Below are 27,657 nucleotides of genomic sequence, written 5' to 3'. Positions count from 1 at the left end.
TTTTTTTCACACACACAAAAATCTCAGAGGCTGTTACCCCAAACATTGATTTTTTTCTTTATTAATATTTCTTTGTGGGAGGACCCTCCAGACATTTCCATAATTCTGTGGGGGGGGGATTTCATTATATTTTGTTGAAGTCAACATCTGTCAGCTATACAAGAGTAGAAATAAGTTGCCTTGTTGCGTTTTTTTTATCCCACCTTTCTTCCCTCCATTTTGTTCTTACAATTACCTACGGAGGTACGATAGGCTGGGAGTGACTGCCCAGTAAGTTTTAAAGCAGAATGGGAATTTTAACAGAAGTTTCCAAGGTTAGCCTAGTCTAACACTCTAATCATTTTACCACAAGCTAACCCAGCATTCTGTTTCCAACTGCAGCTAACCAGGTGCCCTTGGGCACCACAGAACAAATGTTTTTTTTTAAATTTTATTAGGTGAGAATATTAATACATACAACTTTCAAATAACATCTCAATATCATTTTCCCCCACCCTTTCCCTCCCCCCCTTTTTCAGGACTTCCAACAGTTTTCCAACCCTATATCTTAATCTATTCCTAATCTATCCCCTTTTTCTGTAACTCATTATATCATGTTTACATTCTGTTTTGTTAAACTAAGCCCTATCTGTTAGCTTCAAATCTATTATTATTAACTTAAAATCTATTATCTATTACTATCTGTTAACTTCAAATATATTTAAATTTAAGCTAACAATTAAATAAAATATCTACTTTATTAATTTTACCAATATCTATTAACTCCAAATCCACTTAAATTTAGGCTAACAATTAGCTAATACTTCATATGGTAAAGATTCTGTCTCTTCTAATAAAAAAGCCATTCTAATAATTTTCAAATTGCCATAATTCCCCTTTTACGTCCCACTTCTTTTCTAAATATATTTTCAATCTTCCCCAATCAGTAAAAAATTCCTTTAAGTTCTGATCTCTCAGCTTTCTTGTTATTTTATCCATTTCCACCATGTACAGCAATTTATACATCCAGTCTTCAATAGCTGGTATTTCTTGTGCCTTCCATTTCTGCGCGTATAAAAGTCTTGCTGCCGTCGTCATGTAAAATAGTAATGTTCTGTATTGCATAGGAACATCTTCCATACTTACATTCAGTAGCAATAGCTCTGGGTTCTTCTTTATTTGGGTCTGCAAAATCTCATTTATTACTTCTAAAATATCTCCCCAGTACTGTCTAGCTACTTCACACGTCCACCACATATGATACAATGATCCTTCATGCTTTTTACATTTCCAGCATTTATCTGACATGTTTGCATTTCCAAGCGCTATTTTCTTAGGCGTTAAATACCATCTATAAATCATCTTATAGACATTCTCTTTAATACTGGTACAAGTTGAAATCTTCAATGTAGTTTTCCATAAATATTCCCATGACTCCATTGTTATTTCTTTGTGACAATTGATTGCCCACTTCACCATCTGTACTTTGACTGTCTCATCCTCTGTATACCACTTCAGAAGTATTTTATAAATTTTTGATATCTTCTTTTTACTTTCTTGTAGTATAGTCTCTTCCAATTCTGAGTTTTTCCATTTGATTCCTCCTTTTGAACAATCCGAGTTGTAAAGATCTCTAAGCTGTCTATATTGGAACCATCCATAACAGGGAGATAACTCTTCCTCCATTTTGATTCTTATCATTTTTTGTTCCATAATCAATATGGAATAAATGTGATGGTCATCCTATTGTTTATTCAAGCATCCACAGGTATAGTGCCTTTGTACACGAAGGTTCATGTTAATTATCATGCCAAATAGCCTTTGGTTGACATCTGTCCAGTGAATATGTTTGTTTTTGCCAAGCCACATGTAATTGGCTCTGCAGGTGCATCAGAATGTGGTATAACTGATGCAGTAGAATTCTGAGGTGGTACAACCAACTGTATTCATACTATAGGTGGGGGCACTTTTTGAATGTCCCTATCAAAGCCACCTCTCCCCCAGCTAGGAAGCAAACAACAGGATGAAAGTTTCTAGATTTCTTAAGGGCCCCCAACCTTGTCGATCCTGTGGGCACTTGTGGAATGTTGAGACTATTTAGAGGGTACAGCTACAAAATGGCTGCCATGGGGGCAGGGGCCAGGTGCAGAATGTTGGGGGGGGGTGCTAAGCCAAGTGGCAGCCATTTTCCAGAGTGATGCTCCCTGCAGACACAAGGTGATGCCTTCTAGAATCCAGAACCACTAAAAGTTAAGGAACTTTTAAGAACCAGTTATTTCAAAGGGAGCAACTTAAGTAACTCTCCCACTGGGCACAAGGGGATCGTGCTCAAAGAGTGTATGCCCTTGGTATTTTCAGCAACTGTTTCTACAGATCACAGAGGATTGCATTTAAGATAATTGGGCTTTTCCATATAGGGCTTTTTTGTCAGTTCTGGCCCCATACAGTTTTGATTTATCCCCGAGTTCCACACGCATCATCAAAATGCTTTAGTTCAGGCTCCTTCACATAGTCTTTTGTGTTCTACATGTTGAAAGACTACATCTGCTGGAGAATTGGTTTCTCCCCAGGTTTTCTGCAGTTTTTCTCCATGTACACATACACCTATGTTGTTGGTTTTTTTACAGCAAAGCTGAAAGATTACTTTTTAAAAAGGAAACATTAGTATTTCTTTTCACTCAAGTAATAAGTTATGCCTTTTCTGGAGTATTTGACTTGAGCTTGCAATAGTCCAGGTTTGACTCCTCTGTTTCTTCAGCAACTTCTAGGGCTCCAAACACTGTCTCAGTTTGTATTGAATGACTGCTCCTTCCTATTCTTAAGAACTATGTCCCTTGTGGGTCTGGGAGTAGCGGAACAAGGACAGGACTAGAGCCAGCAGAGCCCCAAAGAAGAGTGCAGCCAACCCACAGCTTACCCACAAAGGCAGCACTCATTAAGAGCAGGTTCTTTATGGCATGGCATTGTCCTTCAAACCATGGGACATCTTCCTTGCACGCTGTCAGAGGTCCAACCACTTCTCTGTGCAGTCTTCCTTCACCTGCAAATGATGCTTTAGAGTTTCCAAGATGAGGGGACTGCAAGGGGCAGAAGCTGTCACAAGAGTTGCACTCAAAAGTCTTGGATGGTTCACCTACATTCTTCCAGCTGGAGGAGACTATACTGAAGTAACAAGCTTTCTTGCCAGCACTTGTGGGAGTTTTTTTGGCTCCAGGCTGTCAGGAAGCTGTGGATATAGATCTTTGGTTTTCCAGTCAGCAAGAAGGACGGCACTGTCAACACAATCACAGATTTCTCTTCCTGGAACCAAGAAGCCACAGTCTCTGGGCCAAGCTACAAGTGACGAATGACACAGGTTGGACACTTGTCCCCTTCCCTCAAGTATTGATGGGAAATGTAGGCATTCTGGTCTTGCAGCGTGGCTCTCTGACTGCTGTCCAATGGACTTTTCACCTGTCACTTGTCCAACATTCCGCCAAGCTGCCAACATTTCCCATCAAAACCAGAGGGAAGCGGACAAGTGTCCAACCTGTGTCATTCATCACTTGTAGTTTGGCCCTCTGACTCCACAGAATACAGGCACCCATGGTTGTCAGCAATCACATAAAGCCTTCTGGGATGGATCTGTTGCTTTGTGTCAGTCCCGTAGCACTCATCAATGAAGATCCTGGGGAATAGCATGCCTGGTAGTCTTCTTGATCCTGGCATCAATGTAGATAGCAGATCCTTCAACGTAGCTACCAGGTTCTTCAGCAACACTGAGGTCCTCATTTCAAGCCCTCAGAGAGAAGTTCATCCGGGCAACTCCTTTTTGCTGAGCATCTTGCTTGAATGGGGCATGAGCCTGCTGATGAACCCGGTGCTGTGGAATTCATGGTAGTCGAAGCATCGTGCCATATGGGGGACATCGGACCTTTAGCCACATTGAAGACTCTTCTGAAGAAGCCAAACCCTGCAGTTGTGCCAAGATGAGAATTGGAATCAGCATTTAGGCGGAGCAAGCCATTTTCTCATGCCAGGATCTGGACCCAAGAAACACAGCACAGCGAAACCCACCTGTCCTGTAAAGAAAACCAAAAGAGCAGGGTTCAAAAGAGATGGCCTTTTATATTTTATTCAATGTAAGCCCTCCCCTTTATCCCCCTACATCCTGATTTATTGAATAGCAGTGTGTAACTACACCCTTTCCCTTCTCCCCCCCATTTTCCACCTTCATACTTTAAAAAATGTTGTCTTTGTTATGTGGTGTGTGCACACTACTATCCTTGGCAGTATGAAATAAACCATCTTCCCACCAACACAAGCTATTTAGGATAACATTTTGTACAGGAGTTTTTCTATTTCCCTGTATTTTACTCCAGATCTTTCCCCCCAAAAATTAAAAAGAAATTTAAATAACCATGTTGCAACGTAGATGTTTAATTTTTTTTTAAAAAAATTCAATTTTTAATATTTCCCTCTAGAACATCTCAATCCATTTACACACAAAAATTTTGATAAATTTGGAGCGGAAATAATGCTGTCCAATCATTGATGAACAAGTATAGGACGAGGCAGAGGTTACGCACATATCCCTCTAACGTCTGAACACTACAAGGTTGTAATGCATGTGCACATAAAAAAAAGTTACACTGACAAAACTGCTCATGTCATCTTCCCCCAGAAAGCCCACAGCAGAAATGGGGCATTTTTCGAAGCGAAGAAATAAATAACAGACAGCACTTTGGTTTGACTCCCTCAAGTGCAGAATTACAGAAGACCAGGGCTTTTTTCTGGGAAAAGAGGTGGTGGAACTCAGTGGGTTGCCCTCAGAGAAAATGGTCACATGGCTAGTGGCCCCGCCCCCTGATCTCCAGACAGAGGGGAGTTGAGATTGCCCTCCGCGCAACTCCCCTCTGTCTGGAGATCAGGGGGCGGGGCCACCAGCCATGTGACCATTTTCAAGAGGTTCCGGAACTCCGTTCCCCCGCGTTCCCCCTGAAAAAAAGCCCTGCAGAAGACTAAAGCGGATCCAATCCTCATGGGCCAAACACCCTGAAAAACCACTGTAAGCAAGCATGTGGAAAAGGCCTATGCCTAAGTGACAGGTGTAAACCTGGCCCCTTACCTGCTACTCAGCAACTTCTTCCAGCCTCATACACCTGCTGGTCAGCCATAATGAGAGTGCCAGTGGCTACTATAAGTAGCAGGTGATGCAGAAGCAATCAGTGCTGGGGAAACAAAGATAAGAAGAGACTTGGTGATTAGCAGAGGTCAAAGAAAATTATATTTCCAAAAGTTTGTGATTCGGGCAGTTCTTGTTTCCATTGGGATTGGTTTTAAGGTGTTCAGACTGAGGCCTTAGCAAGCAAACGTAGAGAAAACCTTACACTGCAACATCAAAGAAGACCAGAGGGTGCCTCATCCAGGCCTCTTACAGTAAAAGATCAGAATACTCTTTCTTTATCCAGTGCCTTAAAACAAGGTGCTGTACTGTAAGGCAAATCCCCAAAACTGGGGCACCTAAAGAAATCAGTATGTGTGAGTACAGGAGACAGGAGATTTTGCTGTGGCTTTTTCTTGTTTTTTTTTTTTAAATAGCATTGCAATCATTGTTGCAGTGAGATTCCCTAAGGGAATCTGTCATAAAAGTCCAGAGCCCAGAGCAGACGCTTGTTTAGCGAGACCCATTAAGGCTCGGTTTTTGTCAGACGGATTTTCTGCCTCTGTAACAGGCTGGCTGCTCCCTTCAGTAATAGGCACAGCTTGAATAGCCAAGGACAAAAACCTGATCAGAAAGGCCATTCCAGGTGCTTAAAGCTGTAATAACATGGTTCTTGCACCACGCTTAACATCTCAGCAAAAGACCCATGGCAACCTCCAAGTTTACTTCTCAGCAGATCTGCTTTGGTGTGAAATCACTATGGGGTTCTGCCTTCAGGATAATCTCCCTGAAATGCACGGGCATTATGCAAAAACTGTACTGTTGATGGTGGGCAGCTCCTGTTCATTTATGTGGGGCTTTTGCAGAAAGACTCTACCAGTGGGTTGTGCCTCTTAGATCTGTGTTCTTAGCAGTGCCCAAAATCTGCCTCTCGATACAATCGCCTTTGTTGGAAAATGCTTGCCAACTTCATTTTTTTCAACCATTTGTGCATATTTTCCGAGTGTCTCATACTGCCTGGAAAATACCTCTTTTTCACAATGGTCAATTTCAGCGGACCTAGTACTGTGAAACTGGCAAGATTTCTTGACCCACCTATGTGCCATCAAGACACAACCAACTTCTGGCGACCCCAGCAAAGGGCTTTCAAGGCAAGCGAGAAGCAGAGGTCGTTTGTCATGTTCTTCATCCATCCACGCAGTGACTCTGCTCGGCTTCTGAGATCTGACGAGATCAGGCTATACCATGCCACCTTCCTTCTCCTTCACACACCAACATGCACATATGTATCTATAGGAGGTTGTGCTGCAGGAGTGGAGCTGAGGAGTGCACAACCTTTCCCAAAAATATACGCTCAGATCTATTCGGTGGAACTTCCCAGAAAGTGTTCTTAGGATGGCGCTATTAGTTATGGGATTGGCTATTATTTTCCTGTTGTCGTCTGGTGTCTATTAAATTCTACCGAAGTAGCCCCTGGAAGCAAAAACAGCAGAGAATTTTATGGCACTTTGAGGTCTAACAAATATATTATAGCAGAAGCTTTCATGAACTAGAACTCACTTCACAAAAATTAATGCCACAATAAATATTCTGTCTTTATGTCTCCACAGATCTCTTGGTTATTTCAGTAAACTGTAGATCCTTAATAAGTAATAATAACTGCCAAACAATAGGAGCATACAACCATGGAAGATTCCCTACAACAAGTGATTACTGGCTTCTTATTTGTGTAGTGTGCTAAAAATCATTGCATGGAAAAGTTGTAGAAGTACGAAAATGTTAACAGCTAAACATGTGGCTTGATGTGAATGTTATTGCCTTTAAAGCTTCCCTTTGGCTTTTGTGTCTAATTGAGAAGGGCACAGAGGGTAAGCTGTTTCAGGCATAACACTTTCACCCACCCAAACTTTCCATACTTCTTTCCCAGTATATTCTTGTTCACGACCTCCATGCTTCTTGCTGTAAAACTGCCTCCATCCACTCCTACATTCTTAATGATTCCCTGCTCTCCTTTGCTGCTCCCATACCTGCAATTTGGAATCCACTGCCTGTGGGTGTAGGGGCAGCCATGAGCATAGATGGCTGGAAAAGAAGAACCATCAATGGCTAGTAGCTATGGTCACCAAAGGGATCCTCCATATTAAGAGGTAACAGTCTTCTAAATACCAGTGCTAGGAGACCAAATCTGGGGAAGGCCTTGGACTCTATGCCCTGTTCTTGTGTCATTGCGTTGTGTCATTATGTGAAACAGGACTTTGGACTAGAGTTGGGCATGAACCGGGGAAAAACCGAACCACGTGGTTCGTGGTACATCAAATTTCACGAACCTGCCTGTGGTTTGCGAACTGGTTCGTTTGGCTCATGAAAACGTCACATCCAGCTCAGAACATCATCACTTCCGGGTCAGCAGAAGGTCACTTTCTGGGCCAACAGAAGGTCTGCAGGAAGTCCATCCCCTGTTGCCTAGGAAACTGATTGATTGGCACCAGACTGTCTGCAGCGATGAACCAAAAAATGAACCAAACAAACCAGCCTAAAGTTCGTGGGGGTTCATCAAAGATGGGATCTGACGAACTATGGTTCGCGAACCACGGACCAGCCTGGTTTGTGCTTAATTTTGGTTTGTATTTCATTTTTTGCCCATCTCTACTTTGGACCTCTGGTCTGCTCCTGCAGGGTTCTTCATTTGTCCTTATGTCCTCCCTGAACATTTAAATACCCTTTTCTTTTCCTGCAATCCCCTTCTTAGAATTAATTCCACCCCCCCCCTTGCTGATTGAATCCTGCATGTGGTTGTATCACTGGAGTTTTTCTTAAGGTGGTAGTTCAGTTCAGAAGTACTTGGAACCTTCTACACAATAACATTAAGGCAAAAGAAAACTCTTGTGGCACCTTAAAGACATTTATTTTAGCATCAGCTTTCTTGGGCTTGAGGCCACCCCAGATGGTGTGAGGAATGCTAATGCTCTTTAATGGCTCTAGGCTGTTTTCTCAATGGGGAGCTAATTGTCAGGAGATGGTCTCCAGATAGCTCTCTAATTCAAGGACCCATCAGAACCTAGAGAAAGTGGCAGTCAATGGGGAGTCAAAGCCTTTGACCACAGAATGTTAATGTTCCTTAATGGCTGCAGATGTTTTCTCCATGGGAACTAATTGTCAGGGGAAGGTCTCCAGACAGTTCTTTAAGATAGTGATCCATCAGAGCTTGGCAGGACAGTAAGACAATACCTTTTTATTAGGATCAACCAAAACATCGCAAAATATTGAGCACAAAGTTTTGAGTTTGCCAGAACTTTTCATTGACTAAATAAAGGTGGTCAAAAGACCATCGGGAAGGAAAATTCTACAATACTATAGTGCAACAGTTTATAAATCTTTTCCAGTGATTTTAACAATAATACATAATTACATCATATTACATATCATATCATTTTTCAACATTTTTCAGCAATCTTATTCATAATACATAGAAACAAGAGTCCTCTACAAGAGGACCTGAGGGTGTGACAGCAATGCAGCAGGAAAAGTCTTTAAAGACTCAAAATAACGTGTCTTCTTTAGCTTTTTTCTTTTTTCAAATTTTTCAAAAGCCAAGATGGAAAAGTACGTGGCTGGTCCAAAGATGAAAGTTGGAAAGCCCAGCGGTGCCCGATGGTCTTTTGACCACCTTTATTTAGTGACTGTAATCGGGAACAGCCTTATCTTTTGGCAGAACTTTTCATTGAGCTGGATGTTAAGCAAAGACAAATGAAAAATAACACAGGAGAGGGGGGAGAGAAAGAAATGTTTAGGGCACAGTGGAAAAGCCCAAAGCCTATCTGAAATTTCTTAAAATGGAAACCAAGAGGCTCTGCAGACTTAATTGGTTCCGTGGTGATGAGTATAAATCAGATTTCAAGGATCCCAAGATGAAGAAGCAAAAAAAATAATTTTCTTTTCCTTTGAAAATATAAACCGCAACAGTGCATCAGAGCCCTCTCTGATCTGATCTGGTGCACAGAACTTGGAGAAAGTGAAACACAGGGCTTTTTTCCAGCAGGAACGTGGTGGAACGGAGTTCCAGCACCTCTTAAAAATGGTCACATGGCTGGTGCCCCCCCTTCTGATCTCTAAACAGAGGGAAGTTTAGATTGCCCTCCGCGCCTGGCGCGGAGGGCAATCTAAACTCCCCTCTGTCTGGAGATCAGGGGGCGGAGCCACTGGACATGTGACCATTTTTGCTGAGGGCGATTTAAACTTTTAAAAACTCCCCCCTTGTTCCAGCTGACCCAAAGTGACATCATTGTGCGGTCTTGTGTTCCACCACTGAGTTCCACCACCTTTTCCCCAGAAAAAAGTCCTGGTGAAACATATACCTCCAGCTTAGTGAGAGGTGCAGTTAGAGGGTATATATAGAAAGAGAAGTCTGAGGAAGCCAGACCCAGTCTGCACACTCTCTGTGAGAACTGGTGTTGGGTTCCCCGAAACAGAAAAAGCAGAAGGAGCGAGATAGATGTGTGGGCTGGTTGAAAATGAAGCACTGGAAGTGGCGTGGTGGGTCTCTCTGTCTTGGCATCTGATGATGTGATAGAGGATCTTCTACCTTGTAGGAATGCCTCTTAGGACCAAGCTACAAGTGACAAATGACACTTGCCTGGCAAGTGAACAGACTCATGTGTATTCCTCCCTGTTCACTTGCCCTCCACTTGCACTCCACTCGATCGGAGTGCAAGTGAACAGGGAGGAATACACATGAGTCTGTTCACTTGCCAGGTAAGTGTCATTCGTCACTTGTAGCTTGGCCCTTTGTCTCCCCAGCTGCTTTCACACTAAAGATTTCCCATCATTTAGCCACCCAACTGGTGTTTCCCCCCATGTTTCCACATGATGGTTGTACTCTATTTGTGCACAGACCATTAAGAGCCTATTCCCTCCACAAACCCCTGCTTCATATTAAACCTGTTTTTTAAAACATGGTGTTTCCTGGGCAGGATGCTATCAGCACAAGCAATTTCGAGTGTCTGTATCAGGCATCTGATGAAGAGAACTTGATTCTCGAAAGCTTATGCTACAATAAAATTGGTTAGTCTTAAAGGTGCTACTGGACTCTTTTTGATTTTGCTACCACAGACTAACACGGCTAACTCCTCTGCATCTATGAAGGAGAAACAGCATAATTGCAGGATTTCAGTAGAGCTAGTCAATTACTCATCAATTACTCTTTCCATTTGTTGATGACCCCCACAAGGGGGCAGTCCCTTGCAACAATTAGCATAACAGGAGAAAATTGCCTAACCCTAGAAAAGACCAAGCCAGGAAGCACAGAGCTGTAGTAAGTTGTAGTAAACTGGAGATAAATGCCCCTCCTGCACCAAGAAAAAAAAGCTGGTATGATCCAAGCCCATTAGAATATAATTTACAGTTAATAAAATAACAGGTGCAATAAAAAGGGTTCTTGAAGATCTTTAAACATCTCCTTAAACTTCTGTGAAGGAAGGATGGTTTGAATCTGGACTCTGTGGTGAGCTGGCCTACTTAAGTAGCCTGAGGCTACATATCTTCCTGGGAGTAAGCCCCATTGAATAAAGTGGACCACTTCTGATTGGACCTGCTGAGAGTAGACCCAGAGTCTCTAAACCTGCTTGTGCAAACATGGAATCCTCTCCGCCATTGAGTGCCCCATAGTCTGTGTTCTGCTGCCTCTCTCAGCCCTTGCTCTCCGCATGTACACACTAGCAGCAAAAAGAAGCACAAAAAACCCACTAGCTTTATAGGGGCTCACACAAATGGGGTTTCATGATGACCCATCTGAGATCCCAGTCGATGGACTGAACACTACTGGTAGAGGGTGCTCTAATTGAATGAACACAAGGATACATTTTCCCAGATTGTCTCCTGTTCTTACCCCAAAGGAGCCTTCAGCACTCCAGGATAGCTTGGAAACATCCAGTGATCAAGGTCGAGAAAGATCAGGCAAATTTGATCCCGAGAACTGATCTGCCATTTCTTTTTTCCAGTTTCCAGTGTTCAAAAGAGCATCTGTCCTCATGAACATCTGTTCTAATGCAGCCAATGGTCATGCAGGGATGCTCTTTCACCCTCCCGAGATGTCATGAGTGGCATACTGCAGGCCAACCACGTCGCAACAGCACCTCCCACACACAGTCTCAGGTAAGAGCCCTGATGTTCCCGCATTATTGTGCTTTGTTTTGTTAGATTGAACTTGGCGTTTGGACAATAATAGTTAAAGTAGGCTTCTACCATAGAAACTCACTGGTCACCTAGGGTGAATAAGAATCACTCCCAAGCGAAGCTTTCGTAAGCTAGAAAATCAGGGTTTTTTTTCTGTCAATGTATTTAACATGTTATTATTCCTGCTGCTCTTTTTTTAATTGCAAAGAGAAATACAGCATCACTAAAGTCAATAATTTAAAAAGCCATTGAGATACACTAATAACCACAAAACTGTAAATAAATAGATCAGAACAAACAGCCGCTGAAATCAACCTATTAATTCCACAGGGCACAGATGTTATTAAAAATGATCAAAACCCATTAAAAGCCATTTTAAGTGCTAGCCAAGCATAAATGAGTTTGCCATTATTATAAGCAGGTGTGCATTGGAGCTAGACGAATCTCCATGGGGAAGGGAATTCCATAATATTGGGACACAAGCTGAAATGGCCTTCTGGTTGCCAATCTCGCATCCACAAGTGATGGAAATTTGAGCAGGGCCTGTTTTTTCCATGGAGTTCATATAGAGGAAAACACTACTTGGGATATTCCACAATTGTTATTTATTTAACCCCCTCCTTCAAGGAAATTAGAACCGATTACATCATCTGTACCTCCTCTGATTTTATCCTCACAACAACCCTATGTGGTAGGCTAGGCTGAGAGAGCATGACTAACCCAAGGTCACACAGAGTACTCTCCTAAGCACAGTTACAAAGCCCCTAGACTCTGTTTAGGAATGCAGTGTGGGTGACTTTTCCAAGTGTGCTCCATGGTACAGGGGGGATTTGAGTGCCTGCCCAGTCCTAGTCTGGCAATCTAACCACTATACAACGTTCATCACACAAATAATTAATACTTATAAGCAATGAATGAAAAACTTGTGAACATATTTGCAATGTTGTGTTCAGGGTCATCATTGGCTTTCCTTGCTAGGTGAACTTTCTGCATTTCCAGGCGGGGTTTCAAAGAAATTAACGAGAAATCAAGGGGCGGGGCTTCATAATTACCATAATTTTTCATAATCCTTTGTGCATCTAACAAAGTGATCTCACAAAAGCTTCCGCCGTAATAAATTTGTTAGCCTTTAAGGTGTTGCAAGACACTTTTTCATTTCGGTTGCAGCAGAACAGCATGGCTACTACACTGGATTTTTTTTGGTAGTTACAACTTCTAAATTATGCATAATCTAATATCCATGAAAAAGAAGCTTTCTCCTACTCATAATGAACATTTCCCTTAAATCCGTAATAACCTCCTTAAGTTACCCATTTAAACATCCTGCCATAGTTCACAGCATCATTTTTCTCAGCATTAAAGGATCACAAAGACAAGCTCTGCTGGATCAGACCACAAGTCCATATAGTCCGGCATTCCATTTCACACCTTACCAACCACCTGCCCCCCAAAATGTCCACAAAGACCAGAGCCTCCCTTGGTTTTATTCTGCCTCTGAACATGGAGGCTCCATCAAACCATCTTGGCTCCTAACTACTGGTGGATCTCTCCACCATGATCATGAGTAATCCATCCAGAACTGAGTGGGCAGAACTGGGTGGAATTTTGACCAGGGCCGTTTCCAGACGGTCAAAAATCCCGCGAATCAGGCGCAATTAATCACCTTCCCACAACCCCATGATCACCCTCCTCATTGCGGCTTCTTCCGCATCGTGCCGCATTGTTCCGCTCCCAACAGCCCACACGGGCATTAGAAACTGCAGGGCAGTGGGCGGCTTGGCCGCCCCCTGTCTCCGCCTTTTTTTTTTGTTTGGGAGCTGAGTTTTGCGTTAGTTCGGGATTTCAATAGATAAATCTGACGCTCCTCCAAGGACGGCTTGTGATAGGACTGCTAGTTTGCCCGTGAAAATCTCTGGGGGGGGGGGCTATTGGTTGCACTGGTTTATGGGCAAACTCCACATTAGGGGCTGCCATTCCAAGCACCAGAGCAGCAAGGCTCTTAAAACCCATTCCATGTTTTCTTTACAGTTTTCTTGTGCTGCCTCGGGGAGCTTCAGGCGCTCTCCCCAACGTCCCACCTCGGCTCCTTCTCCCGCCTCTCTTGTCAGCAGCAACCGGTGGCTCACTCCAGCCCTGCACGCCCCCAAGCACCGGCCACTTCTCGCAGCCACGCACAGGGGAAGAGAGCCTCTTGCCCCAGCGCTCCTAGCCAAGCAGGGTGGAGGTCTGCGAGGAGCTGCAGGGGCGCCAAGGGCAAAGCAAGTAGTTGGCGGGGCGAGGGGTGTTGCAGGCTGCTGCTGATCAAAACAGCCCCCCACAGCACGTTGGGTTCTGCCTCTCCATTTTTAAAAAAATCACTTTTTCCTTTGCACCTTAAAAAAAAAGATCACTTTTTTCATGCACCAATTTTTTTTTTTGCGATGCCCACCAGGGTTCCTGAAACATGGGTCCAACTCATAATATCGTGCCCTTCATCCATTGAAATTACGAAACTGCGCAAAATGTTTCTTAAAAAAAAAAATTGGTTGGGCTGCCTGGCGGCGGAGACAAAAAAGAAAAGGGGGGCGGGCTTCCACGATGGTGGAATGTTCCTTCCTTCCCTCGGGGAGCTCCAAGCGCTCTCCCCAACGTCCACCTTGGCTCCTTCTCCCGCCTCTCTTGCCCCCGTGGCCAAAGGCGCCTGTGTTGCCGCTGCCTCCTTTCCTCCCAGAGGAGCCGTCGCCGGCTTGTCTTCCTGCCCAGCAATAACCCGCAGCTCGCTCCAGCCCTGCACACCGCCAAGTACCTGCTGCTCCTCGCAGCCATGCACAGGCAAAGAGAGCCCCTCACCCCTCATAATATCGTGCCCTTCATCCATTGATATTACGAAACTGCGCAAAACGTGCCTTTTCTTTTAAAAACAAAAAAAGGTTGGGCTGCCTAGCTGCGGCGACAACAGGGGCGGGCTTCCACAATGACGGAGTGTTCCCAAACGTTAGGAATCGTCATCAGAGGAACACACGGACTGCTGAAAATCCGGACTGACGCGGAATAAATGGAGGCGGAACAAGACAGGTGATGTCGGGCATGGTCGGGTTTTGACGAGTTTTGGAGCGAAAGTATGCGGGAGTTTCTCGCTATATCTAGACCGTGTGGAAACGGCCCAGGATTGCTTTGAGAGAGGCACCAGCTGCTGCTGGGGTTTTTTTTAAGACAAGAAAATAATTTTATTCTAAAACGAAACCCTTGTTTCTTAAATTCAAGATGCTATGTTACACTTTTTAAAAATAAGTTTTTAGGAGTGGCAGATTGGCATTCCAGGTGGAGCGCAGCACCCACCAGCCCCATGCTGGCTATGACCCTAGTTGCATTAAGCATCCAAGCTTGCTAAACATTTCCTGTTCCCCTTCTTCCAGAATTGGCACTGCTAACTGCGGGGTGTCTCTTAGTCACAGCGCTTGGTGCTGCCAGGGGCTCTTCGTTTCCAGAGAGAGCTTTTAAAAGTGAATTGCATAGAGAAAGCTGGCATTTCAAACCTGCCTGGCAGAGGCTTCAAAAATACAGGTTCTTTCTTAGGGCCAAGCTACAAGTGACGAATGACACTTGAACGGCAAGTGGATTGAGTGGAGGGCAAGTGAACAGGGACAAATACACTTGCCATTCAAGTGTCATTCATCACTTGTAGCTTGGCCCTTAGTCTATCACTGCTGCTACACTGCTTCAACTGCAGTGCTTCTCTGTGCTGTGTATCCCGCACGTCAGAAATGAGGCAAAGGTGTAAACTATGCCAGGAGTGGCTGGCCCCAAATCACCCAGTGAGCAGGGATTTGAACCCGAGTCTCCCAGATCTAGTCATGTACTCTAACCACTATACCACACTGGCACATTGCTGTTTTGTTGTAAGCTCCAACAGGAGCGATCAGAGACTTCCCACCCAACTCACTGATCTTGACCTACCTCGTGGGATTGAGGATAAGGGGAGAATGTTATAAGCCACTTTGGATCCCTATTAGGGAACAAACTGAGGTATAAGCAAATATTTAACACCATTAAGACACATGTCAAAGTGACCCCCCCCCCAATCCTCGTTGCCTCTGGAGTTATTTCTTCAGGGGGGGAAGCTGCTGCTGTGGATTGCCAAGGAGGGAGGAAGACAAGGGGTGGAATGGGGAAAACAAGAATAGTTCTTGGGGCAAAAATGCCCTCTAAAGTTATTTTGGGAACTGCTGCACAGATTTTGAAGATGTGAAAACTCGCCCCCACACCCATCATCTGGTCAGCCAGGAATGTTGCTATGGTTGTGCTGACCATTATAGGACACAATGGGAATTTAAGTTCCTTATCATGCCTGCTTCTAGTACTTTCTTATAATGTCCCCCTCACCCCAGTTCTTTTTTGCAGCTGCCTCCCACTGAGGGTGAAGCTACAAGTGACGAATGACACTTGAATGGCAAGTGTATTTCTCCCTGTTCACTTGCGCTCCACTCAATCCACTTGCCGTTCAAGTGTCATTCGTCACTTGTAGCTTGGCCCTGAGAGAGAGAGAAAGGGAGAAACTCTTGCCTTTTCCCAGATGGTAGCTAGAAGAGGCCACTAGATTGGAGAGAGAGGGTGAGGCAGGGAAGGCGACACAACACTCCAAGTGAGAAGGGGAAAGGAAAAACAGACACACAACATGAATGAGCAAAAGTTAACTGTCCACTTGGCAGCATAGGGAAGTCAGAAAACCAGGCCTCCTCAACACATGGACAATAAAACTGTGCCTGCCCCTTTCAGAGTAGCATTGCCAGCCTCCAGGTGGTGGCTGGAGATCTCCTGGAATTATAACTGATCTCCAGGCCACAGAGATCAGTTCCCCTGAGAAAAATTGCTACTTTAGAAGGTAGACTCTATGGAATTATATCATGTTGAGGTCCTTTCCCTCCCCAAACCCTGCCTTCTCCAAGCTTTACCCCCCAAATCTCCGGGAATTTCCCTACTCGGAGCTGGCCACCCTGTTTCAGAGAGGGGGATTGGCTACGATGTTCCTTGAGAAGAGGGAGCTTCATCTTCTCTTCCTCCCAGTTGGGGAACGAGAGAAATGCTAATACCAGCTACAGTTTGCCTTCCATCAGCTCACCCTCCGCAGCCAAACCCTAAGGTTAGATTTCTTGTTTTGCTTCTTTATTTTCTCACTTCCTTTCTGTTTTAACCCTTGAGCTCTCTGGACTGTCTGTGACAAAACTGGACATCTGCCAATCCTACATGTGGAATCTTAAAGGTTATCAAAATGATTGTGGTGTTTGCTTTTGCAAGCCAGAGCCCACTTCATTAGATGCATGAAATGTAATTCTGGCATCATTTTTTGGTAGCATCTTCGTGTACCTCCTTCTGCCTTCTTTTGTTTGTACTCCTGTGTGTTTGTGAGTCTGTCCAGTTACAAAACATCTCAGGTAGCAGCTGTTGAACAAGATTTTTGTCTGCCTGAACCCTTGGTGAGCAGTTGCCAGTCAAAGTATACTAGGGCCAAGCTACAAGTGTCGAATGACACTTGAACGGCAAGTGGATCGAGTGGAGCGCAAGTGAACAGGGAGAAATACACTTGCCATTCAAGTGTCATTCGTCACTTGTAGCTTGGCCCCTAGTCAGCTGTGTATTGGGTACCTGCAGGTTAGGTTAGTGCATCTTGTTCCATGTGAGGCATTTGTAGATAGACCTTTAATTTGTTCATAATGTTGCAGCATATCTTGTCAGTGCTCAGACATTTCACTGGCTGCCAGTTTGTTTCCCGAATAATTACAAAGGGCTGCTTTTTACTGTTAAAGCCCTAAACAGTCTGGGAGGGACAAGTGTACTTAAAGGACCATCTGCTCCCATTCAAGCCTGCCCAACAATTATAGTCTGCATCTTTAGTGCTGCTCTTTGTGTAATGTTGCCAACACCAGCTTGGGTAATTCCTGGAGATTTGGGGGCCATCCCTGGAGGGATAGTTTGGGGAGGGGAGGAGCTCGGTGGGGTTTAATACCATTGAGTCCACCCTCTGAAGCAGCCATTTCCTCCAAGGGAACTGATCTCTGTAGTATGGAGTTCAGTTGTAATTCTAGGAGAACTCTAGGCCCCCTCGGAGGTTGGTAGCCGTATTTATGCACCCCAAATTCAGAGGGGAGGTGGGTAGCCTACTAAAGACAAGACCTTTTCCATTGTGGCAACTTGCTAATGGAATGCCCTCCCCATAATCTTCAACCCACTGTCAAATCCAAAGTCTTTCCAGTTATCTGGGCTTTTGGAGGATGGTTAGCTGTAAACATTTCATTTTGTTCAGCTTGCTGAATTTATGCATTTGCTGCTGCAACTCAATTTGCTTATGAGTTTTATCTGTTTCTTGTAGTTGTTAAGGGTTTTGACTGATTTGCTGCTCTCCCCGCTAGAGATGGGCATGAACCGGGGGGAAAACGAACCATGCGGTTTGCAGTTCGCCGCCCTTTGCCCTTCGCCCTTCACGAAAATAAATAAATAAATAAATTCCATGAACCACGAACTTTCACGAACCCATCCTGGTTTGTGAACCGGTTCATTTAGTTCGTGAAACGTCACATCCAGGTCATAAAATCATCACTTCTAAGCCAGCAGAAGGTCACTTCTGGGCCAGCAGAAGGTCATTTCCGGGTTAACAGAAGATCTGCAGGAAGTCCATCCCCTGTTGCCTAGGAAGCTGATTGATCGGCCCCAGGCTGTCTGTAGTGACGAACCAAAAAATGAACCAAATGAAGCTGTTTAAAGTTCGTGGCAGTTTGTCAGAAATGGGGTCTGATGAACCGCCAGTTTGCGAACCACGAACTGACCCGGCTTGTGCTGAATTTTGGTTCATATTTCGGTTCGTCCCCATCTCTACTCCCCACCCCGCCTACCATCATTATATTGTTCGCAGTGTAGATTTGGATTTTATGGCGAATTTATTGGTTATCTATTTTGCTGGTGGAAACTGCCCCAGAGTTTTTTAATGTGATATTATATGAATTCATTACATGACTGTGCATTTCTAAACAGAATTATACTCTTCTTTCTTAAGTATATTATTTAATCAAAACAAAGCTGGTAGAGTAATCTGAGCTGTTATCAGACGTTTTAAAAAAGAGAAACCAAGTACAAGGTATAATAATGTACATAAAGCTTTTACAGCATTATTTGCGGGATAAAGGATTTGCAATATTACATTTTGACAATCCAAGTATTTGAAGTGTTGTCATAAAGATCAAATGAATGTGATTAATCTATCTTGAAAAAACAATGTTGAGGACTTCTTTGTCACTGATGTAGAATCTATTATAATCAATCAGTCACACCATCTGTGGTTATCAGCTGGGAGCATATGATCAGTATTAACAAACAGCTAGATAATAATAATATTTTTATAGATGCTTTATTCAAAAATGTCAAGTTTTATAAATAACAGAAAATTACATATAACAAAAAATATAATAATTTAAAAAAATAAGGCTGGTTATCATTCTTGAGCTTGTCATTCCAAAACCGTATAAAGCAAGTCCATTATTTGAAAAATTGTCTACAAATAAAATACTACTATATAAAGACCATTTTTAGTATATTGGTTTTGTCAAGTAAGATGCCTTCCATACTCTATATAGCCACTCAGAAACTGTAGGTATATCTATCTGTTTCCTCTAGATGCGATACACATTCATACAGTAATTAACAGGTTTAACACCAATTCTGGATCAATTTCTAATACCTCATCTTTAAGATAACATAATAAATTGTTTTTGGATCTTGTGGAATCTCATACCCAAGGATTTCATGTATGGGCCTCCCTGCCAGTCTCCTATTAGTGGGGGGCTATATGAGTCATCTGCCCCAACTCGCGTCTTCACCCCTCTCTTCCCCTTATGGTTGGCAGGGAAAGGTGGAGTGAATCCCATCCTGGGATATTAGGAACATGGTGCAGAGTTTGTTTTTATGCTGCTAAATCTGGCTTTTACTATTATTCGATGTACTGTTTTATTAATGTGTTTTTATCTGTATGTTGTAATCTGCCCTGAGCCCGTGCGCGGGGAGGGCGGACTATAAATTTAATAAATAAATAATAAGAATAATAATACTGGAGGCCAGAATTTCTGTATCTTGACACCACTAACAAATGTCAATGGGAATCTTATAAAATGCAGGATAATTTATATAGGGTTAAATACTATCCCAATACAATCTTGAAGAAATTTTCTTTGCTTTCTGTTGCAATTAATTTGTGTACTGATTCACATACCTGTGATCATATCCCTAGCAATATTTCCTCTCCCAATACTTTCTCTCACTTTGTATGTTAAGTGCTATCAAGTTACAGCTGATTTATGGCAATCCCTTAGCGTTTTCAAGGCAAAAAAGAAATAAAGATGGTATGCTGTTGCCTGCCTTTCCATAATAACCCTATAATTCCTTAGTGATCTCCTATTCAAGTTTTAAGCAAGGCTGACCCTGTTTAGCTTCTGAGAGCTGATGAGAATGGGCTAGCCTAGGCCAACCAGGTCAAGGTTTTTCTACACAATTTAGCATTGTTATTGTTGTTGCTGATATTATTTAGAAATAGAAACTTGACTCAAGATTAACTCATACATACTAGAGATATTCCCTGGTAAAAGTCAATGTGCAATTTTTTTTCAAATTGTATTTTATTACAACGATCCTTATATTGGTTGTTGTGGATTTTCTGGGCTGTATAGCCGTGGTCTTGGCATTGTAGTTCCTGACGTTTTGCCAGCAGTTGTAGCACCAAAAGAAAGAGATCTCTTTGGTGCTACACCTCTGAAGATGCCAGCCACAGCTGCTGGCAAAACGTCAGGAACTACAATGCCAAGACCATGGCTATACAGCCCGGAAAATCCACAACAACCATCGGTCTCCGGCCGTGAAAGCCTTCGACAATAAATCCTTATATTTTTCTAGAGTATCATTACACTGTGCCTGATTTGAAGAAATTCAAACAATTTTGCCCCCTCACCACTTTGTCATTAGTAATCTATTCATAAGATAACAAACTGTCTGTATTGAATAAGCTCTCAAATGTAATTAAGTTCATTTCTTTCCACTGATGTACGTTGCCCATTACTCTTGGCTCTGACATTTCCTCATTATAAAATATTGACCTTAATGGAGAGAAACTTGGACTTAATAAAGAATGCAACTTTTTCCAGACTAATGAACAAGGATTAATACTATCAAATAGTGCAGTCCTAAGAAGAGTTACTCCAGTCTAAGCCCATTGAAATCACATCTCAATTTAGGTTTTTTAAAGGTCAGAGCGTTTTTCTTAAGTAAAGTTACCATAGTTTTTAAGTTGTTTTCAGGAATAAACCATCTAATCATTTGACTGCCAGATAATAATAATTTATGTTAGGAATACAGTTATTCCCATTATGAATTCCTTGATAAAGAACTTTCATTCGTCATGTGTAGCTTGGCCCTGAGACTCACAGCGGATTACATAGTGTGAGATTAGTACAATCAGTATCAAGGACTTTTCCATACAGTGTTGAGGACATTTCCACAATGTCATAGGATTTTACAAAGATGTAGCATTAGCAAGGATCCCATAGAGAGTTGAAGAATTGCTGAAACAGAACATAATCAATTCTAGGACTGGCATTAGATAAACAGGAAGTACAGGTAGTATAAGAGTACATATTCGAGCAACAGATAATGTGCAAGGAAACATAGTGGTGAAGTCTATGGTCCCTAACTGATTAGCGAAGCATTTGAGAAGCATATTTCCATGTGCCCGGCTTTTCATGTGAATGGGCAGTCACATGAATAAATATAGGTAGGTCCCCCTTATCCGATCACATCCTCTTTGGCTCTTGGGGTATCTACTGCAGCAGATCTTCAATTGTGATGTCCAAGCACAGGCTGAGACCCAGGTTCAAATTCCCATGGAAGTGCGCTGGATGACCTTGGACCAGTCACTCTGCCTCACAGGATTATTATTATGAAAACAAATTGGAGGAGGGGAGAATGATGTGAGCTGCTTTGGCTCCCCATTGTGGGAGGAAAGCATGAAATAAATAAATAAATTTATCTCCCATGTTATTCAACCTCTACATAAAATCTTTAGGAGAACTCATTCGCCAACTGTGGAGTGGGATGTCATCAACATGCAGATGACGGCCAACTCTATATCTCGCTATCCTGGTCCCCACAGGATGCAGTAGAAATCTTAGATTGCTGCCTGACAGCCATGGTGAAATGGCTGAAAAATAACAAATTGAAATTGAACCCAGACAAGACTGAAGTGATGCTTGTTGGGAAGGCAGAGATCTTGAAAGACATTGTACTCCCCACTTTTGATGGAGTTAGTCTGAACCTTGCAGGCCCAGTTAAGAGCCTTGGGGTTATACTGGATCCAGCACTTCTTCTAGAAAAACAAGTTATGGCAGCCGCAAAAAATGGTTACTACAATCTTACTCTAGCCTGGAAGATGGCTTCTTACCTCGACACGGCCGACCTGGCCATCTGGATCCATGCTATGGTAACATCAAAACTTGACTATTGTAATGCACTATATATAGGTCTCCCATCTAAGTTAACTAGGAGGCTCCAATTGGTGCAAAATGCTGCAGTTCAACTGTCAGCAGGAGCATGAACATCACTCCCATCCTACAGTCACTCCATTGGCTACCTATTAATTACTGTGCTCAATTCAAGGTATTGGTTATTATATACAAAGCTCTTCACAGCCTTGGCCCAGCATTCCTACAGGACCGCCTCCCTCCCTATGTCCCTCCGTGGCAGCTTTGCTCATCTGAACAGGGTTACTTGCCAGTGCCAGCCTGCACATGGCCAAAATCAACAGCAGCCCGCACACAGGCTTTCTCTGTGGTGGCCCCTACCCTGTGGAATGGCCTGCCAGAGGAGGTCAGGAGACCCCCCCCCACTCTCCTGGCTTTCCACAAACGATGCAAAACCAAATTATTCAAAAAGGCTTTTTTCTCAGCTAGGAGGGTGGTATTGTAGGAAAGGGTTCCCAGATGTTTCGCTAATGGGTTAGGATAGGAACCATAGACTTCACCATTATGTTGCCTTACATATTATCTGTTGCTTTAAATATGTATTTCTATGTACTACCTGTGCTTCATGTTGTTTAATGTCAGTCCTAGAATTGATTATGTTCTGTTTCAGCAATTCTTCAACCCCGTATTGGATCCTTGCTAATACTATGTCTTTGTAAACTTGTATTCATTTACCTTATGACATTGTTTATGGAAATGTTCTTGACTCTGTATGGAAATGCCTGCCCTTGTCCTTGCCACTGATTGTATTAATCTCATGCTATGTAAACCGCCTTGAGTCTCAGTGAGAAAGGTGGACTATAAACGACATAGTAAATAAATAAATAAATAAATAAATAAATAAATAAATGTTCTTCAGTCTTCCAAATAGAATTTAAACCATAGAAAAAGTAGTCTAATTTTTATTTGTGATTGTGAAAAGGAGGGAAGTATTGTAGGGAGGGGATCTCAGATTCTTCGCTAATGAGTTAGCGAATTCTTCGCTAATGAGTTTACAGAGCGGCAGTTTATGGGAGGGAGAACATGTGGTCGGGAGGGGAGTGCAGGCATTGGGCTCTTGCTGGGCGCCCCCCTTACCCTCCGCTGGGTGTGTGTGTGGGGGGGGTTCTGTAAACTTCAATTAAATGGAGATCCAAGCTGAAAGACCAGGATGCCTACATTTCCCATCAGAACTTGAGGGAAGCTGACAAGTGTCCAACCGGTGTCAGGCATCACTTATAGCTTGGCTCTATGTTGCCTTGCATATTATCTATTGCTTTGAATATGTACTCCTATATACTACCTGTGCTTCATGTTATCTAATGTCAGTCCTAGAACTGATTATATTCTGGTTCAGCAATTCTTCAGCTCTGTATTGGATCCTTGCTAATTCTATGTCTTTGTAAAATCCTATGACATTGTTTATGGAAATGCCCTTGATACTGATTGTACTAATCTCACACTATGTAATCCGCCTTGATTCTCAGTGAGAAAGGCTGACTATAAATGACATAAATAAATAATAAATAAATAAATCTCAGATTGGGGGTGGGATGGAACAGAAGCACTTTCTGGGGGTGATTGGCATAGTGGGTGGGGTGATATCACTTCCAGCATGACCAGAAATGATGTTATCCCATTGCCAGCAACACTCTAGCATTTGATGAACATAATTTTGGTTGAATGCTACAGTGCCGCTGGTTGATATGACTGGAAGTCATTTCATTGTACAGTCAGTGATGTGACTACGTCATCAACAACCCTACTCTTCAATCTCTCCCCGGCTGCAAACTCATGCTGGCAACCTTATGATCTGAGAGGTAGCTTTGTGACAGGCCTGGGGGGGGGCACCTAGTGAGCTCCCATGGCAGAGTGGGGATTTGAACCCAGTCATCCCAGGCCCCCGTCCAGCCCTCTAACTCCTAAGCCACACCAGCGGTCATGCTGGAGGCACTTCCCTCTCTCCTTTCCACACAGTTCCTAAAAGCAGTTGGGTGGAGGGCTCCAATTTTAAGAATTCTTAAAACATTTGAGAACATTTAGCCCTTTCCCCCCTATGTTGTTTCTCTGACATCAATCACTTTGCTGGTGTTGTTATTAAACCCACAACAGAAAAAATACAGTCACCTGCCATTTATCCCCTGGCCCTGCAGGGGCCGGTTGGAGGGGATTTGGATTAGGGAACTGTGCAAAGGGGTTACGCACCCCTAGCACTGATGTTCTGTTGAAAATCAGCTCTCGCCCCCCCAAAGCAGGGAGATCCGAGAATGAAATCGTGTCTCCTTTTCCCTGTATATTTTGGGCCTGAGAGGCTTGGTTGGGTGATTTCTGGGCAGCTGTTCAGTTCTCGTGATGGAGCAGTGGGTGTCCCGCCTCCTCTATTGTGCACCTAATGCAAGGAGTGGCGCTGTTGTTTCTGAGTATGTGGCTGGCCACTGCTGGAAATGGAATGCTGGCTATGATCCAGCAAGGCATTCTTACGTTTTTTTATTTACATTTGATCAGTCCTCTGACTTTAGGCCTGAGCCTGACCTTTTGTGTAATGACAGCCATATCCTTGCTTCTCCACCCAGGGAGTATCATACAGCTAAGTATGACTCTCACAACACTACTGGAGGTGTAGGGCCCATGACCTTCAGCCCCCTCTTGCACAGGCAGTCCCCTCCCCAAAAACAAAGAATCAAGCAGCTTGGGGGGGGGGCGGAATTCCAGATGGACAAAGCAACAATTCAGGGCCTCCAGGGTTGCTGCTGCCGCCGCCAGCCCCTGCAGATTCCTGGGGGGTCAACCAAGAGGGCAGCGAGCAGCAGCTCCTTTCCCACCCGCTTTTCTCTGACCTTTGCCTGCTGTTTCTGTGGTGCTGATGGCTTGGGGCAGGGTGGCGAGCCACACGCCTTCCCGCCAAGCTGCTGACATGCCCTGCGGGAGATCCCCGTCTTTACCCAGGTGAGGCGAAAGAAGGAATAGTGGTGCACACACATGGATCTAAAAATAAAAGCAGTTCACATGGGTCTGATCTCTGGGTGGAGTGGGAGTCAGGGAGGGGGATGGATCAAACCAGCCTCCCGTCCCTGAGGCAGCCTGCAGTTGGAGTTCTTACGCTGAGGTGGAAACGCTGGTGCTCCCCAAGAAGATCTGGTGCCGTGGAAGGAGGGAGGTGCGTTTCGCAGCTGGCCGGCAAACAGCAACGGTGTCTTGGTGAGTTATAAATGCCTCATGCGAGGCTGCACATTCGATGTGTCCTCTCAGCCATACGTGAAAGTGGGTTTTGCATCCTGTGGGGAATGCTTTTGTTATCGCCGTGTTGCAAACCTTCAACGATCCTTCGGTCCTGATTGCCTGAGCATGTTCCTCCCAAGCGTGGAGTGAACACTTTTTGAACATCGGTCCCAGCTGGCGGAGCAGAGCTCACCTACTTTGTGCGTTGTGAGAACTGGCGCATGAAAGAGTACCAGCTCTTCTCTCCAAAGGAGTGGTGGGTGAGATGCAGCCGCTGTGGTGTGAATGATTTATGAATTTATGAGGCTCATCCTTGTAAGTTTCCTTTGCACTGCTTGGTTTTATCTGTCTTGCTTTTGATGTCGTGGCCGATCAGGAAGCTGTCAAAGGAGAGTCTGTCTTCGGAGTCACGGGCATGCCATGTTTCTCGTCTAACCCCTTTCCTTCTGGGTAGATAGATGGAAACTGTGTTTCTGCCCCACTTGTAATGTGATGCCAAGGGCAAGAATGAATCTGTGTGCCCATTCAGAATCTGGTGAAACTTTTCAGATTTGAATAAGATTGCAAATTTCAGTGTCGTGTGAACTAAGATTGAGGAGGCTTGAGTTCAAATCCCCGCTCATCCATGAGGCTCACTGGATGACTTTAGGCCAGTCTCTCTCTCTTAACCTCACCTACTTCATAGGGTTGTTAAGAGGAGAAAAGGAAGGAAAAACCCTGTATGCCAAGGACGGGATCAAAATGTGATAGATTGTTGAGATTCTATTTGGAGTGAAAATAAAAATGTAAAGAACCCCTAATTTTAAGGTTTCTTGGACGAATGCATTAGTTTTGTGTCTTATTGTTCCCCTAAGTCTTCCATCTCATGACATATTTAACCATTTCAAATTAGGAGAGCACACATTTTGCAAGTATATCTGTGGCCGTTCCCACACGGCTTACCTGAACCCGGAACGCTGCGCAGCATGCCGAAAAAAAAGCGGAAGATCGCGTTTTCTCTTGCGAGTTTTGCACGATGTTGCGCAACATCACGCAAAACTCGCGCAAGAAAATGCGATCTTCCGCGTTCTTTTCGGCATGCTGCGCAGCGTTCTGGGTTCAGGTAAGCCGTGTGGGAACGGCCTCTGATGGGAGATGTTTCCCCCAAATTGTGTTGCTGCTTCTGAAGTCTCCTTCTGCTTCTTTGCACACACTGCATGCGGTTGTTGCTGAGTAGATTTTGCCCTTCCGTTCCCTCCCTTGGGCTGCTCCTTCCATTACGATCCTTAAGATGCTTGTCTGTGCCATTCCTCAGACCCTTGGGGTTGATCGTTGCTAATGGAAGCAGTAAACGCGATTTCGGTTTGGAAAACTAACAGCTAATTACTTGGAGTGGGAAACTCTGCTCAGAATAAATAGACTTGCAGTGGGGTTGTTCTTTAGTGAAAGCATCGGCGCTGCGTTGCAACAAGTGGGAGCTGCAGTTTGTATGTGTTTGTGCACACATGTGGGAACATAACTGCCTTGCTAGTTCAAATCAAGGTCATGTAGTCTGGCACTCCGTGTCCCACATTATGCAGCCAGACCTCTTGGAAGCTCCAAAGCAGGACATGATATAAATCACTACCCGATGATGATGATGATGATGATGATGATGATGATGATGATCTTTCAATTTGTATATCGCCCTTCAGGATGACTTAACACACACTCAGAGTGGTTTACAAAGTATGTTATTATTATCCCCACAACAAAACACCCTGGAGGTGGGTGGGGCTGAGAGAGCTCTGAGAGAGCTGTGACTTGCCCAAGGTCACCCAGCTGGCTTCAAGTGGAGGAATGGGGAATCAAACAAACCCGGTTCTCCAGATTAGAGTCCTGCGCTCTTAACCACTACACCAAACTGGCTCTATATGTCCACTACATCTGGCTTTCTGAGGTACATTGCCTCTGTACATGGAGGTTCCATTTAGCTATCATGAAGCAGAGGACAGACTTGCTGAATCAGAACAGAGTCTGCAAGAGAAGCTTTATCTCTTTGTTGGTAGCTGCAGCCAGGCAGACTATTGCTTCTTGTTAGGAAGACTCCGCAAAACTGACACTTGAAACATGGTGTGATAGGATTTGGGAAAGTTATATTATGTCTCAAATTACTCAAAATTGTTTTTTTATGAGAGATTCTGTACTTTCTAAATTCAACCATATGCAAACTTATTGGGATCCAGTTGTTGCTTATTTTAGAACCAATAACGTTATACCAAATCGTTCTGATTATAAAATATGGATGTCCACTTAAATAAGTTTATCCTATCCCCTGTAAATATTGGATTTTGAAATTTGTATATGTTGGTATTAGATAAAGACTTATATCAAAACTATTAGTACTCTATTGTGTAACTACTTTATTTTCTGTTTTTGGGTACTTCAGGTTGAATGTTGGTCTACTGAGTTATAAGCTTACTTCACAATCTATTGGTCTTTAATATTTCAAAATAAAAAGGGGAGAAAGGGGGGGAAGAAAAAAAATACTATACTATTCTGTTTACTCGCCTTCTCCTCTCTCTCTTTATATCTTGTATTAATAATGACTTGTAATGTATACCTTCAAACACTTTTTTTCTTCTTTGCTTCCTTTGGAATGCTGTAAATAACTTG

The 27,657-nt window shown here is 43.5% G+C and overlaps 1 protein-coding gene across 1 annotated transcript in view; it reads left to right on the top strand.

Annotated features, from left to right (window-relative positions):
- The first annotated feature begins 11,164 nt into the window (after positions 1 to 11,164).
- DRP2 (dystrophin related protein 2) overlaps positions 11,165 to 27,657 on the top strand; it is a 59,742-nt gene continuing 43,249 nt past the window's right edge. Inside the window, exon 1 of the mRNA XM_054996373.1 lies at positions 11,165 to 11,272. Within this exon, the coding sequence (XP_054852348.1) occupies positions 11,165 to 11,272 (108 nt within the window). The remainder of the gene's footprint in view (positions 11,273 to 27,657) is intronic.

The sequence above is a fragment of the Eublepharis macularius genome, chromosome 13, assembly GCF_028583425.1.
Source record: "Eublepharis macularius isolate TG4126 chromosome 13, MPM_Emac_v1.0, whole genome shotgun sequence".
Classification (NCBI taxonomy): domain Eukaryota; kingdom Metazoa; phylum Chordata; class Lepidosauria; order Squamata; family Eublepharidae; genus Eublepharis; species Eublepharis macularius.
Note: the sequence above shows the minus strand (reverse complement) of the source record. Positions and strands in the feature narration are given on the sequence as shown.